Raw genomic sequence first — 16,115 nt, 5'->3', positions numbered from 1 at the left:
TTTATATCAAAACAAGTGAATAAATAGTATAATATACCATTTTGGTACAAATGATCACACTCAGACAGCAATAAAACTCAAACATACTATTTTTTCACTCTATTTTCTGAACAAATATCATACTTTTCTTTCAATAAAATTCTTTCTACTGTTTTCTCATGTTTCTTTAAGTCATGTTTTTGATGTTACCATATAAACCATATAAACAGCATGCTGTGTTTGATTTCTCTCTTTAGGGTCCAAAAGGAGAAAATGTTGGTTCCATCACACAGCCTTTACCCAGCAACTACCTGATCTTCAGAGCTGCATCTGAGTCTGATGGTGAGCTGTTGTTACTCTTTGAGTACTATATTGTTTCATGCCTGATACATTGTTTTTTGGACATTAGAACATACTAATAACACACGTTTCCCTTCTTGGATCTTTTGCCTGCAGGCCGGTGCTGGATGGATGCCCTGGAGCTGGCTCTAAGCAGTAGCAGTCTCTACAAAATGTCTCCCAGACCTGAAAAGGAGGGCGATATCTGCATGGCTTCAGATTCTTCACATATACTCCAGCTCCTGCAGTCTTCTCCACTCACTGCTACAGAGCTGCAACAGTGAGTAATACACAACTACCACATGCTCAGTGTGAAGTATATATTCAATACATCCTTATGAACAGCTTAGAATAGTAGGGTAAAAATCATGGAGTCACCGGGGAAACCTTCTGTATGTACCAGTAGTCTGTTCTTTCTATCTCAGCAGGAAATGCTGACTGACAATCATCTCTCAATCCATCTGTCCAATGAGTCCACAATGTGCACAGTGATTTTACAAATAGCTCCAGAAATACTTATATGCATATGTCTATTAGCTTCCTCGGCCAGAAATGATCTGCTTTTCTTCAAATTTGGTATCAAGCAGAGAAAATGCTATGCTGGATTCTCTCTCCTTACACTTCCCTGTGATTATATTAAAGCATGTGGTTAATAAATCATATAAATTCATGATTTATAGGGCAGTTGTGGGTACTAGCCGGTAGCTTTCCACCATCAGCGTGTGAATGTGTGCATGAATGGGTGAATGACTGAATGTAGTGTGAAACAGTTTGGGATGCTCTGGACATGCTAACGCGCTATACAAGTACAAGCCATTTACCATTTTTACCATTTTATTTAGCAGTCTTGGTTCATGGTAAATGCTTTTTACCATGAAATGGTCAATTTCATGGTGATTTCAGATTTCATCTGATGATTTCAGATTTTATCTGAAATCATAATTTCAGATGATTTCAAATCTGTCAGCACACTCGCTGAGTGACAATTGTATCTTTAAAACAGTTCTCTTTTCTAAAACACTGAAGATTTGTTTGTGTACCTGCTGTGCTTTCACATCAAACAGCTGTTCTTTCACATCAAACTGTCAATGCGTTTGTGCAAAAATATTTCAGTGTCTTCATGTAAAGTAGCTGAAGATGATAGCTTATTGTGACTGGAAGACAAGTTGAAATATCTGAATAGTAGTAAGAAAAGCCTAATCTAAATTATATTGTGCAAAGGTCCTTGCCAGCCTGTTTAAAGTGGTCTTGAACAAAACTCCTCAGAGTTTTTAAGGATTTAAAACAAAAATAATTCTTTAGTTGCTTTTTCACAACCGTTTTGGTGTAGTACTTTTACCTGATCATGACTGCAGTCTTAGCAGCTCTGTCTCAATGAGTGAGCTTTCAGGTGGACAGGAAAAGAAAATCTATCACTTTTACTCAGCAAAGACCTAGGAGAAGCATCCATTGATCTTCTCCTAGGTCAATGGAGAAGACCTAGGAGGCATACTATTATCTATTGGCAATAATATGCCAATAGATATTGGCATACTATTGACAGTATGCCAATATAGCTAGCAGATGATTATCAATCATTTTTGTTTTAGATTATTTTGTGTGGTAAACATGTGTAAAATAGTAATTTTTGCTCTAAATACTCCAGTTGAATTCTCATTAAATTGCTACCTGTGATTGTTGCAGCCCCCATCCTTCTCCCCTGTGAGCTGTTTACATCTTACATTAGCTCCCCTCCTCATGTTTCCCTCTCGATTTCTCCATGCCTGAACCCTCCCTCCAGCCATCCCTTCCTGCAACCCCTCCTCTCTTTCCTCAGCACCCTGAGATTGGTCAGGGTACTGACCAATCTCAGCACCCTATTCGTTCACATGACTGACAAGGGAGCAGGAAGATGAAGCACACCACATAAAAAGCAAATCAGCCATTACAGGCTTTTCATACACACCTTGCCTCACAGGCACATTCAGGAAGCAGGTAGAGGAGTGTTAGAGGGACAAAGCTGAGCCTGTTGTCAGCTGACAGAAGCCATTTACACACACAGGAGAGAAGGTGAGAGAAAGCCAGGCTACAACTGTGCTTGGATTTACTGATAACATTATCAGTTGTTGGATTCTTGTGGAAGAACTTCTCCATATGCTGTTTACTTTGACGGTAAGGGAAAGCAGTTTGCATTATTGTGTTTAAACTAACAGACTGTGGTTTAGGTAGTAATTCTGCCGGAATGTAGTTCTTCAGGACTGCCATGCCCTGGGGGAGCTTTGAAAGAACTGAACTGTCTTCCATTGTTAAAGAACATGAGCTGCTTCCTGGTTGTCTCTGACCATAGTTACATAACTGAGTCTGGTTTTGAAAGCAGGTGACAGTGCAATTGCCGTCCACTATTCCCAGGATAGGTGCAGGATTTATGAAATAGCCACCACCGAGAGCGACTGTGACGACGGTCTTTTTAACTATTCTGCGGCTTTCGAGCGGAGGTAATAAATGCCTGAAGGACGTTTCTCTCAGGCCACCCATCATCGCTGCTCATAATTTGCATTCTCACTTCTCTTTAATGTGGTCATTCACAGGCTGATGAATGACTTTTTCTATTCGTTTTTCTTTTCTGCCAGTGCTCTGGTTTTCTGGCTGCGGATCTGAGGTTTGATTAGTTTAGTCCGCATTACAGTAGATGCAGCTTGAATTAGAATTGGATGTTGCCGTACATGTCTTCACATGTACATAATGTACAGTCGCTGCCTCTTAAAGATCTTAACCACTTAGATAGTGGTCAGTTTGTTGCTCCCAAGCCAACAAAGCCTCCACTAATTTAGTTTAATAAATGTTACACTGATCCGCTTTATTATTACCATGGGTTGTTTATTCTCAAATAGAGTACATTTTCCAGGTGTGTACATCAAATATTTGTTGTAGGCATCTGCATCATTAAACAAATGCAGTTTATAACTCTGTGAGCAACAATCTCCATCTCTAAATACATTCTGGTCTTGTGAAATTAATTTTAGTTCATTAAGTCAGATGTTTGTTATTCCCTTATTAATAAAATCCAGTATAAAATAAACACTAAATATGGGTTGATTATTGTCTTCTTCCATAACATAAAGATATATGAACAAACTCTATTCGAAATGTAATTGTTAAAAGTCCGTCTGTTTGTAATCCACCCTAAATATTATTTCCAGAAGCTTCAAAGCTTGCCTCTCACTCAAAATAATTGAAATTTTACAGTAAAAAACAGCATAATTTTCAACAGGAGAAAGCTGTGATCTGGTTTGTTTTCTGGACCGATTGGAGCATATTACTTACCTTTGTGCTTTTTCTCTGCTTTTCTCAGGTTGAGTCACATGGAGCATGATGGTTCATCAGACAAATCGGAGCGTGAGACTCATGACGACTGGGACACAACGGGCAATGAGAACGGCGGAAGGCTGACAGAGGAGAGCGACATAGAGCCGTTAGAAGAAATGCCACCCGGACCACAAGCTACAGCTTATGTGGAGCAGAGTACAGAGGAGATGGCTGAGGTAAACAGGCTGGTTCTGGGATTAGGTTCCGTTTGAACGGTAGCTCTCCTCCTCATCCCATTTATTCATGATTATGCACTCATAGGGCCATTGCTCAGATATATTTTGAATAGTGACCAGAAGTTTTTTTTTTTTTAATAAAGCTTGAAACCACACCTCATTTGAACAACCAGAGTAACTTCACTGTCATTCTTGGTTCAAATCAGCAAGTCACTGCATACATTTTTGCTGCTGGTGGCTTTGTGTTTGTTTAGGCTGGTGAAGCTACTCAGGTGGAGACTGTATCAGAGGAGAACAAAGGTCTAATCTGGGGTCTGCTGAAACAGCTGCGACCAGGCATGGACTTGTCAAAGGTGGTGCTACCGACCTTCATCCTTGAACCTCGCTCCTTCCTGGACAAGCTGTCTGACTACTATTATCATGCTGATCTGCTATCAGAGTTAGTAATGTTTTATTCATAAGTGGTTATTCAAAAGTAGGTAAACAGTTTACATTCTAACTACATATTACATTTTCCTTCGTGTTTGGAAATGTTCTTTTTCCAACTTAACCGCAGGGCTTCTCTAGAAGAAAGTGCATACGGTCGGATCAAGCAGGTGCTGAGATGGTATTTGTCTGGCTTCTACAAAAAGCCAAAGGTATGATCACTTTTAATTGTTAGAGCCTATTATTTTAGTTTCGCATTAAATCAAACGGAGGAGTTACCATGGCTAGCATTACCAGACAATTGACTTGCTGTGTTTTCCCTGGCAAATGCCTGTTCTTAATTTAACTGAGTTTTCGAGAAGGCTGGCAGCATTTACAAATCCAGCATGTTCCATGACAACCTTCCTGTTATCTGCTGAAAGTCTTGCTTTCTCTCCCTTTGTCACAACTTGAATGAAAAGCTGTAATGTAAAGTTTCTTTTTAAATACCTTCTTAAATTTCTGTTTTTCTTCTGACTTCTTTTCTATACCGATACTAAAAGGTTGTTTCCTTTCAGTGTTATTTCTTCAGTAACAATGAAAAGCCTTTAGTCAAATCTGAAAGCACTTATGTATAGTGTTTTATAACTATCCATTAAAACAAGGAACCTGATTAGCTGATCAAATGATCATCTTACTGAGGCTCAGTGATTTTTATCTAAATATAAGAGAATTTGCTGTCTGATAACTATAACATCCTCTTGTCTCCTTGTTCTCAGTTAGACTCTTGTGCTCAGCTGCACAGCAATATTTTTGGCTATTTGCATTTTTGTTGTTATTTCAGGGCTCATCAATTACCACAAAATACATCAAGTAGCAGTTTATGTGTGAGCTGCTTAACAAATTTCTACAGTAAAAATGTCAGGAAGACATTTTCCTCTCGCTTCCACTTGTTGGGGATTTATTTGCTGTGTGGAAGCAGCACTGGAGCCAGTAGAAAATGGCTGTAGATCAATCCAGCCTTACTCAGCACTTTTGTTGCTGACTCCTTTTGAACCATACGTATACATGGATTCATAGACTTATCTGTTGTTATATAGCCTACAGATGGCCACTTTATACTGATGCTTTAGTCAGAATATTTGACTATATCTTACTTTTTCTTTTTTTTACTTCTACTTTGATTAATTAAACAAACTAACATGAAGGATAGTCATGTTACATGGTGTTTTTAATTGAGACTATTTTTGTATTTCCAGGGTCTGAAAAAGCCTTACAATCCAATTCTGGGGGAGACATTTCGCTGCTGCTGGCTCCATCCTCAGACTGACAGCTGCACGTTCTACATAGCCGAGCAGGTTAACCCAGATTTAAAGCTCTAAAAAGCGGGGAATGACTCATCCATTGTGTGAAATGTCTTGCACAGCATGACAAACAAAATGGGGCAAAGCACACAGCTACTCAATGCTGCAACTATAAATTTTAAAGCTTGGTATCTGACGCTTAGGTTGTCTCGCTCTGCTGCTTAAATGTTTCTCTCCTTGTGTTTTTCATCAGGTGTCGCACCATCCTCCCATCTCTGCATTTTATATCTGCAACAGGAAGGACGGTTTCTGTATCGGGGGAAGCATCCTGGCCAAGTCCAAGTTCTATGGTACACAACCTATTATATGTGTCTTGTTCATCAAAAGTAAAGAAACCTCATCAAAGACTAGTTTATACAATTATTTAAATTGGAATATAAGCACAGCCACGTGGTTGCAGCTTTAACATCGATTTTGATCGCAGTGTTTGGACAACTTAATACTGTACTAGTATCAAGAATTATCAACAAGAGTAAGAAACAGTCCATTGTTTTCTTTTGCAGGTAACTCTCTATCAGCTATTCTAGATGGCAAAGCTAGACTTCTGTTCCTGAGCAGAGACGAGGAGTATGCCATCACCATGCCCTACGCTCACTGCAAAGGTAATATTTCTATTACAAAAACACTTGACAATCTCTTGTACTATCTCTTTTGTCCACCATGGTCCCTTTTTTCTCTGTGACTGAAAGAAGTCTCAGTCTCAAGTACAGTGATGAGGGATAAACGTCCACAGAAGCACTGATTCAAAAGTACTTTAAAGAAATTAGTGAATGGCAGTAATGACTCTTTGAGTGGCTTTATTTGGGAGAGTAACACAGCTAATCAGATGCACTCAGTCTGTTGTTATAGGATGAAAGGTAGCACATGGCTTTGTCTATGTCCCAGAGGGGTTTAAACACAGAAAGACAGCCAGGTACATTAACTAAAGGACGAGAACACAAAGTTATTTCCAGAAGTAACTCGGCCAGTGTCACCCTGCAGGAAGGTTTTGCAGCTAAATGGAACATCAAACAACATGTGTCTTCAATTTCCATTCCCTTCATGAGTCTGTGTCTAGAGGCAGGGCAGCAAGGACTACATTTGCTGCTTGTAAACTCGGCCATGCACAGAATTTGTAGACAAACCCAGAGCTAAAAAAATACTAAGCGTATGTTAACTATATAAACATCGTTATAGCTTTTACCATGCAATTAACTCCTACATTTCCACTTTTATTTTGAATAAAAAATCAGTGCTGGCCTCCTGCATTTATTTCCTTACGAACTCACCTCATAGTTCATCGCTTCTTCAACTGACTGAGAATACAGGAAGCTAATATGCAAATTCATTTCCCTGTTTACAAAGTCATCTTTCTGTTCAGGCAAATCATGTGTGTACTGCCTCTTTTACAACCATCTGCTGCAGCCGACATGTCAGAGTAACGAGAAGTTACACAGTTATTTGAAATGTATTCCTGCCATGATCAATTTTCAGAATTACACAAAATTTTGATGTAGTCAAAATCAGCTCACATGTTTACATATTGTCCAGAGTGAAATTTCTGTCTTCTTACTTCGTCACAGCCCAGTTTAGGATTGCGTCCACAGTAAATGGTGGGATAATAACCATGACCTAATGCATTACTGCTTTAGATTAGCTAGGGAATTAAAATCATATCTATTACAGGCAAATGTAAAGGTATCTGATGGGTTATGTATCTAATGATGCAATGCCTTGTCTCCTCTAGGTTTCCTGTATGGCACTATGACACTAGAGTTGGGAGGGAAAGTTACCATCGAATGTGAAAAGACAAAATGTTTTGCAGAATTGGAGTTTAAATTAAAGGTATGTCTTTGAACAAGTTAAAAATAGAGCCGGCAAATAAATAATTCAATAATTAACGACTCTTGCTTTCTGTGAAGCACTTAGTTATTTTATCTGTGAAAAGTGCTATATAAAAAAAAGTTTACTTATTGGGATGCACGATGTCAAAATTTGAATAAATGTCATGAATAAATGTATATTAAGAAAATTTTATGACAGAAATCTGTCTCCCACTCAGTCAGTTTAAGGATTTTTTTGGGAGCTCTTTAGTTGACTAAAGAGCATGATGATGTTGTGGGCTCCTAAATCATGCTGAGCCTCTGTTTGTGTTTATACAGTTGGCAGACACTTTCACCTAAAGCAGCTTGCAAAAGAGGGAATAACAGTGCAGTAAATATTAAATCTAACTATAAGTGTGTTGCTGCGGGTGTCTTGAAAAATTCAAATTAGATTTTTTAGGCCATTATTAAGGTCTGTTTTTATATCTTCCAGAAATATATATTTTTAAACAATGTGCTGGCGACATTCTTTTGTCTGATGTGTTGTAATTCAAGCTGGAGAAGTTGGGTGTTGTTTTGTAGTTACCCGTAGTGGAAGATGCAGAGCAGCAAACGGCCCTGTAGGAAGTATTTATCAGCTTTCCTGATTCTTGTTTTTCCTGTCCGTTCTCTAGCCTTTCCTCGGAGGCGCCAGCTCAGTAAATCAGATCAGTGGGAAGATCGTTATGGGAGATGAATTATTGGCCACCATTGATGGACACTGGGTGAGAGCTCTTCTACCTAACTACTTTAATTTGTGTATCTTGCATTTTGCTTCTCTTTCAGCATCCCTGTTCGCCTCACATTTGTTGCTCCTGGGTATTCAGTTATTCTCAACTCTAATTAGGAACAGAATTGGTAATTATAGGTTCAAGAGCAGAAGGCAGACACTGCAGGAAAAAGACTATTTTAACATTTCATATGCTGGGCAGGAGTGTCAAGGCAATTGGAAACACTAAAAAACTTTTTTCTGAGACAGCGTCCCTGGAAAGTTAACATTATCATCACTTTAGTGTTGACAGCATATATCAGGCTGATATTAAGGAACAGTGAAAGGGTTACACTGTGACTTGATGATGTTTGTAAGCCTGATCTTTTTTCTGTATTTTTTTTAAATCAGGACAGCGAGGTGTTTATTCAAGAGAAGCGCTCCAGTCTGCAGGAAACTTTGTGGAACCCAATAAAAGAAATCCGCAGCAGGCGCCTCAAACGACAAGTGGTCCAGTTAGATCAGCAGGGGGAGTTTGAGTCTGAAAGGTAAACCTCTAATGGGCTACCAAAGGTTTTCTCTTTGGAACGTAATTTCCCAGAACCTTTCTGTCTGCCTGTTTTTGTGCGTGCCTAAGAAGGATTTAGTGTGAGGTACTTTTCTGGAAAAATTATTTGTAAGATCAGTAAAACCTATATTGATTTATTCTGTACTACAGAACACAAAACGATTTTATTGGTTTAAAAAAATTATTAAATAGATTTGGTTGAGAGCACTGTCTTGTCACTGTTTTTATGGATATGATAAAAGTAGATGTCTGCACCTCCTTAAAGAAGGTCGGCTTATTTTTATAAATGAATTTGGATGCAAACTTTGTAAAACACTGATATTGAGTATGGGTGGGTGAATGCTAAAAGATACAAAACTTGTGTTGTGTTATTTAAAGGTAACATAACATATTAGTTGCAGAAGGCTATACTGGTAGGTCATTCTACCAGTGATAAATTTTGTGGGTCCTCCCACCATGTAGCTCCACCTTTTAATATGTTAAAACGGTCCTACCTGTCAACCACGGCTGTTTTCCTGATTTATTTCAACCGACTTTTGTCTGCAGTGGAAATGCAAGGGAAACAAAAACTTCCCTAGTAAACTGTGCTGGTTCCTGCAGCGGAAACACTTCCCTATAGTCAAAAATATTGAAACATCTCCATATAGTCAAAGTAACCCAGTAACTGTGGTCATTGTTCAATAAAAATGCGCAAGTTTGATTTGAGAAATGCAAAAACATACATTTTCAATGTCTTCAGTTTGTTGTATTATTTTATTTATTTATCATTAAGCATCTGATCTGTGACGTTCCAACAGACTATGGCAGCACGTGACCAGCGCCATCCTGGATCGGGACCAAGTAAGGGCAACGCAAGAGAAGTTTGTCCTGGAGGAAGCTCAGCGGAAAGAAGCAAAGGAGAGAGGAGAAAGACTCTGGATCCCTAAACTTTTTCAGCAGGATCCTGTCACCTCTGAGTGGACCTACAAGCACCTTGAGTATGAATGCTCTCCTATTCAAAACGACTAGAACACATAAAAGATCAGCTTTTGCAGCATGTTTTTCCTTTTCAGCACTCGTCCGTGGGACGCTGAGGCTTGTCTCGTTCAGTTTGAGAAGGATGGAGTGATTCAGACTCAGGAGAAAATGCAGAGACAACACAACGGGCTTTCTTACAACCACAGCTGGAGCAGGCAACACAAGGTGAAACTACAGATTAAAAGTCAGCACAGAGTGCTCACTCACACACAAGCTTTGTTTTGGCTTTTTTTTAAAATATGATTAATAGAATAGCATGAACAGGACAGTCCTTGTAAATTAGTCAGACTGAACTACCCATTTGAAATTCTAAAGATAGACTTTTTTTCCTATTTGTTTTTTCCCAAATAATAATCCACTTATATAAGCAAAAAAATCTGTTCTATCAGTCTGTAATAGGTGTGAATGCTGTAGACTTTGTGCAACTTGAACTTTTACCATATTCTGCTTGTTTAGGATCTTACAGCAGCTATGTCTTTGGGTATTGACATGTCCTGTGGTTTATGAAATATTCAGCTTTTTCTGATGTTTTTGTGCCCCATTGTAATGAATGGAACATGCCATAACTTCTAAAGTATTTTAAAATGTAGTCATATCCTTCAACTACTTCTGTTTATTTCAGCTTTTTCATATCTTCTGCAGGTTTCATAAAACCCCTCTTCAAGTTTTTGTTTGCATTATGCTCAATCTTCAGAAAAGAAAGCTAACCCACTCGCTCTGAGGTTTCCCAATCTAACCCTTCCAACCTTAATTCCAACCCTAAAGAAGCTAGCTTCGGCTTTTTAGATCATTTTATAAACCATTGTGACCTTACAGTTTTGCTTTGTAAACTGTGTTCTGCACAGATTTCTAATACACTTGGGTGGGATTTTTCAGTTGACCGAAAATTTTCACTCTTCTTTTATGGTTTTCTATTTAGGTTTTACAGGCTCTTTTACATTATTTTGCTGCTTTTGTCTATTTCTTACATTTCTGCAAACTTTCTGCATTTGACTTTTCCCTAAAATAGGAACAGTATTCACACTGCATTTTTGCAGAAAACACAAATTATTCTAGTTTTCCGTTAGTTTTTATGCATTAAAAAGAGGAAACACATTATTTACAGGCGGAGGTAAATGGGAAGCACAGGAAAGCCAGCAGCCAGCCGTCTACTTGCAGCCAGAACACTGAGAGCAGCAGCACCACTCCAGAACCAACACACGAGTCCTCTGATAATGAAGGTGAGGGTTAATTTACAGACAAGCCAGAGCAGCTTTGTATAATCTCCTGTGAATTCAGCCACTGGTTTGCACCACAAATTATTTATTTGTTTATTTTGTGTAGCAGTTGAAATCTGCATAACAGAGGTTGCCAGAAAGAGGTCGGATTATTAATTTTGTAAATATTTACTGTAGAGGTTTAAATACATCGACAAATCTTAACAATTTTCTAAATTGTTGCTTAATGTTAGAAAAACATGTTTATTGAATGTGTAACAAAAATATGTCTCTCAGAAATAATGATTTTATTCCACCTATACTTATGTTGCTAATGATGTAAATACTTTATGGTAGTGTGCTGCACCACTTGAATTCATTTATTTTCTGTATATTTGGATTGTCCAAGTTAACCAATAAGATGTTATCACAACTCTGTTTGAGGAGCAACCAGACCATAAAAGATACTGAACAATTTTATTTAGACCGTTACCACATATTGACTGGAAATTTGGACAAATTTATATATTTAAATATTTTTGACTAAGAATCTTTTTTTTTTTATAATTTATATCTGATTTACTTTGACTTGTATAAAAAACACCAACAAATGTAAAAATGTAAAGGAATTCTGTACATCTTTAAAAACAGAAAATAAAAACCTGACAGGATACAAAGGAACATCAATTAAAAAATAATATAAACTTTTATTTAAATATTCAAAAACTGGATGATTTACGAAATTTTCAATAGAAACCTTAAATATTTTTCAAACATAAGAAGTATGATGATAAATACAAATAACTATGAAATATGACTGTTGTTCCCTGTCTCAGGTATTTTGAGTTGCTTTATATTTGAATATTTTATATTCCAGGTGATTTCAAATTTAGAGTACAAAACAATTTACATGAATCAAATTGTGTCGTTCAAAGGTTTTCATTTTTCTTTATCTTTAAGCTTTATAGAATAAGCTTTTATGCTTTATTCTTATCTATGTTTTCTACCCAGGCTTCTCCAGCCAATGTGCTCGCTGCAGTAAAGAGGTGAAGGACATTGCTCTGATCGAGGCCTCCATCACATCCATACAGAGGACGCAGCAGGATATTCAAAGGTCAGAAAACCGCATTGCACTTTAGTGAATGAAAGCTTAATAATTTATCTGAAAACCAGTTAAAACAAATATTTCTGTCACTGGCAGATTTAGATTTAAAATGACTTCATTTCAACCAATAAGTTTGTTTCCATCAAGAAATTAAATGACCATCTCTAGGAAGATGGTAACACATTGCAGAATGAATATCAACTTTACAAAAAAGTGTTATTAAACAATAATGATAGAGACCATCATCTGTATGTTCAATAAGCTCCAAGCCTTTGAAGACCTCCTGGCCATCACCCTAAAGTTTATCACCCTGCTCAGATTCGCCATCAGATTCTTATCAGGAATTTGGCTGAGCCACTTAAAAACATGAATATTAGTACCAGTTAGAATAAACATGTTGGTAAAGTTAAAAGATTGCTTTAAGGTATGACTGTATGATGCTAGGAAAGCATGTGATTTTATTGTCTATTGATTTTGGGTTCTTTTCTATTATAAGTGATTTCCCCTTGTGAAACATTTTCATGCTGCTTCTAACAAGCATCACTAAACATGTTACTGACGCAGAGAACCTGAATACCTGGCACTTTATTAATTAGCTAATATTTACCGCAGTCCAGGTTGTTCTTTGTGATACTAACATTGCTGCTAGTGCTATTAGCGTTACCAGTAGATTAGCAATATATTGTCAACGTTATTTTGTATAACATAATAAACAATTGGCTAAATATTGGTGAGAAAATGCGTTAATATAACTGTTTAGGACATGTTACAGGAGCTGTAAGTGAGACACTCTTAACCCAGTTGACCTCTGTTTGTAGGAACCTGGCGGCTCTGGGTCGCCAGCTGTCTCTGCAGAGGCACACCGATGACAGCATGTCCTTAACCGGCCGTCACTGCCTCATCCTCTGCGTCCTGCTCCTCTCCCAGCTTCTCCTCAACTACGTCTTCACCTGAGCCAACTCCTACGGGAGAAGTTTCCCTCCAGCACCGGCCTGACTTTAAAGCTTCCAAGAAAAAGCACACAAACTCTGATCACGCCAACGGAGACCTCAGATCATCGCTCGGAGGGAAACTTGCTCCCTTTTATGTCCTTCCTAGGAGGAGGAGCACAGACTTTATAGCAATAAACACAGCCACAACAACCGTCTGTCAGTCACCTGCAGAGAGGAACGGCACCTCCTAGCATAGCCAGACTGAAACAGCACCGGCACCCGTGCACTTTGGACAGGAAAGGGATATTATGAGCACGACTAGAAAAATGGAAAAACGTGGAAAGATTTTGATAAAAGAAATGACAGAGAGGATGTTTTCACCATTCCCTAGTGTCTTTTTTTATACATATCTATATATATTGCCCTGCAATACTGTTCATCTGTGAGCGTGCCTCTGTATGTGTGATGTGGGTATTATCAGTAGGCCCTATGGGCACAAGCAGATCACGTCTTGGACTTCTCCTGCTTCCCTTCCACTCCAGACTTTGGGCCTTAACAATGAAGCCAAAAAGAGGAAAAGTACCAGAAATAATTATAGAAATGAAGAAAGAACATCTTCAAAACAGTGCAATTGTGTATTTTATTATTTTTTTTGTATCAATGTTCACTCAAAAACACTCTGTCTCGTCTTTTTAATGATTTTACCAAAACAGTATTTATGATCCGAAAGGACAAAGAGTACTTGTTTACAGGGAAAACTGGATGTGCTTTCTGTGACACATCGGAAGAGAAGAAGGATAAAAGGTGATAAGGCAGGGCAGCGAGCCAAACAGAGTGTCTTTATATTTGTGTGCCTGCTGTATCTGAAGGGATGGTAGATGGTGTTGGTCTTGACCACTAACTAGTGTGTACAATCAGTCACAGTTTGTGAAGGAAGGAACACAGGGAAGCATGACCATATGAGCCTAAGAGAAGGGATTTCTGTGTGCATTTTGGTCTTCACCACCTGCAAGTGACTGTCTTAGATGTAAACACTTAGTAACAAAAGACAAAAAAAGAAGAAAAAAAAAGAGTTTTCACTTTGAATAAGTTTGTATATATTTGTCTGGTTTCAAAGAGATTTGAGAATGTATTTATTAGGAGATTCACCGTGTCTTCACAAATTCAATACAAAGGACCTGGAACAACAATCGCTCTCCGAGGGTTGGTCAGTTCGTCCAGTTGTGTGCTTGAGTGTGATTGAGCATATCTTCTCGTGTTTTCTACTCTGCTGCCATGTTGTAGGGACTCTACAGATATTTTCTTCTTGTATGGAACAAAATGACACACCTTGGTAATGTTTTCATTGATATGTTGGATACTGTAGTACTACAGTAAACATGTTTTATCCCTGGAGCTCTCTGTGTGAACATCACTTGACACCCAAACGTTTTCTGTAGATGTAAGTTGTATTTTCACTAACTCTCCACCAGATGGTGTTACATTCATGCACAAAGTCAGATCTTCGTGGGAGTGAAAAACACTCTTCACACAACTTCCCATAGCATAAATGAGTCATCATCGGCAAACAATTGACCACATTTTAGAGACATAAGTCTTAAACACTTTTTATTTGCAGAAATTTTGACACTTCTTTCTTTAGCCTCCATTAGTCCACTTCTGTTTTTTTTTACACACACAAGTACTCAGTATCCTCTGAGATGCAAGCTAAGGACAGATGATGAGAGAAAATCAAAAAGCAGAATCCACCTTCAAAAACCTTGAACTATTGGTGGAGATCAATAGTTCAATAACAGAAGAAAGTTTAGCTTACAGAAAATAAAATAGTTGGAAGAAACTACAACCAGTTGAAACAGGTTTGAACATTTTTTGAGCTAAATTATTGCTATCTTGCTTTGTACGTGTATTTAGTTCAAAGAATATTTAACACTTTGAGTTTTAAAACTTAAAAATTTAACCTAGTCTTGAAGTTCTTGTTGAACAGTGATGATTTTCTTAAAACATTCTGGAAGAAGATTCTGAAGTAGACTCATTACTCACTACAGAACATTTCGTTTGAGCTGACCTCATACTTAATGGTAAAAACATGTAATTTACAAAAATAAAACATGAAGCATTTTTTTTATCTCTCATATATGAAGTAGCTCAAACAGCTAGTATGAGGACATTTCCAAAACGTTTTAAACGGTGGTGCAGAGGTGAAGCACAACCCACATATGGAAGCCTTACATCCCAGTTCACATCTGGGAACTGGGAACAGGAAAGCGGGTAAGCTCGTTACCTGCTTTCCTGTCTGACCACTCTAAAATAAATGCCACTACAGCTGATAAAATGTTTGCCCAATAGCAGCTGTAACAGAACAGAAACATGGATATTTGGACCATCAGTGGTTTTTGTGTTAACTGCTCTAGGATAGGCTGGAAAGCCCAAATTCTTTAAAAATCCCAGAGAAGTGAAGCACTAACATTTTCAGTAAACAGTAGCAAGCAGCAAATATTTCCCAGTGTCGCAGGACTGAGGTTCCAATCTACATCTCGGCTATGATTGACGTGTTTACTGATTGGCCCTGAAAAGAATGTGATCAGATGCAGACACATTGTAACCACATAAAGCTGCCTCAGATCACCAGCGTTGCTCCCTCTCTCCTTCCTGCTCTGCTGGAGGACAAGTCCAGACAAGTCCTCTGTCTCACCCTGCCTCCTGCCTCTCAGGACGGCTCGGTCCATTCCAGACACGCCTAAGCTGCAACAGAGTTGTCCCACATAACAATCATCCAGCCTGAATCCTGCCGCCCCTCAGCCAAAACAAGCAGCACGCCTCACTGCAGCTGGCCTCACACTCGCTTACCTGGGGAGAAAAAACTGATCAACGGTTTGCAGAGGACATGGATCACAGAGTACAATAGTTTGTATGAGTAGAGCTTACAGATATTTTGACCTAGCACCAATTTGTACCACCTGGAAATATTTGATAAAAAAAACAAAACGACAGCAACAAAAAAACAGATACAATGTTGCCTATCGTCTGGCTTAGCTATACTCAAAATGATTTGTTTCATCTTGAGTCAGTAAAAAGGCCAGTTTATAACAATAGTTACAGTAAAGTTACATACTGGAAAAAAATATTCCTCACAGAATTT

General features: G+C 38.3%; 1 protein-coding gene across 3 annotated transcripts in view; it reads left to right on the top strand.

Moving 5' to 3' along the window:
• osbpl5 (oxysterol binding protein-like 5) overlaps positions 1–14,371 on the top strand; it is a 39,941-nt gene extending 25,570 nt beyond the window's left edge. For all 3 annotated transcript variants that reach the window (XM_028001689.1, XM_028001696.1, XM_028001705.1), the window contains 16 exons: positions 237–321; positions 436–598; positions 3,650–3,839; positions 4,094–4,278; positions 4,396–4,477; positions 5,504–5,602; positions 5,802–5,898; positions 6,112–6,210; positions 7,335–7,432; positions 8,085–8,174; positions 8,570–8,706; positions 9,524–9,703; positions 9,779–9,908; positions 10,849–10,963; positions 11,951–12,053; positions 12,863–14,371. In XM_028001689.1, the coding sequence (XP_027857490.1) occupies positions 237–321; positions 436–598; positions 3,650–3,839; positions 4,094–4,278; positions 4,396–4,477; positions 5,504–5,602; positions 5,802–5,898; positions 6,112–6,210; positions 7,335–7,432; positions 8,085–8,174; positions 8,570–8,706; positions 9,524–9,703; positions 9,779–9,908; positions 10,849–10,963; positions 11,951–12,053; positions 12,863–12,998 (1,989 nt within the window). In that variant the 3' untranslated portion in view covers positions 12,999–14,371. The remainder of the gene's footprint in view (positions 1–236; positions 322–435; positions 599–3,649; positions 3,840–4,093; positions 4,279–4,395; positions 4,478–5,503; positions 5,603–5,801; positions 5,899–6,111; positions 6,211–7,334; positions 7,433–8,084; positions 8,175–8,569; positions 8,707–9,523; positions 9,704–9,778; positions 9,909–10,848; positions 10,964–11,950; positions 12,054–12,862) is intronic.
• The last annotated feature ends 1,744 nt before the right edge of the window (positions 14,372–16,115 follow it).

The sequence above is a fragment of the Xiphophorus couchianus genome, chromosome 2, assembly GCF_001444195.1.
Source record: "Xiphophorus couchianus chromosome 2, X_couchianus-1.0, whole genome shotgun sequence".
Classification (NCBI taxonomy): domain Eukaryota; kingdom Metazoa; phylum Chordata; class Actinopteri; order Cyprinodontiformes; family Poeciliidae; genus Xiphophorus; species Xiphophorus couchianus.
This window is presented reverse-complemented; position numbering and strand designations above follow the sequence as displayed.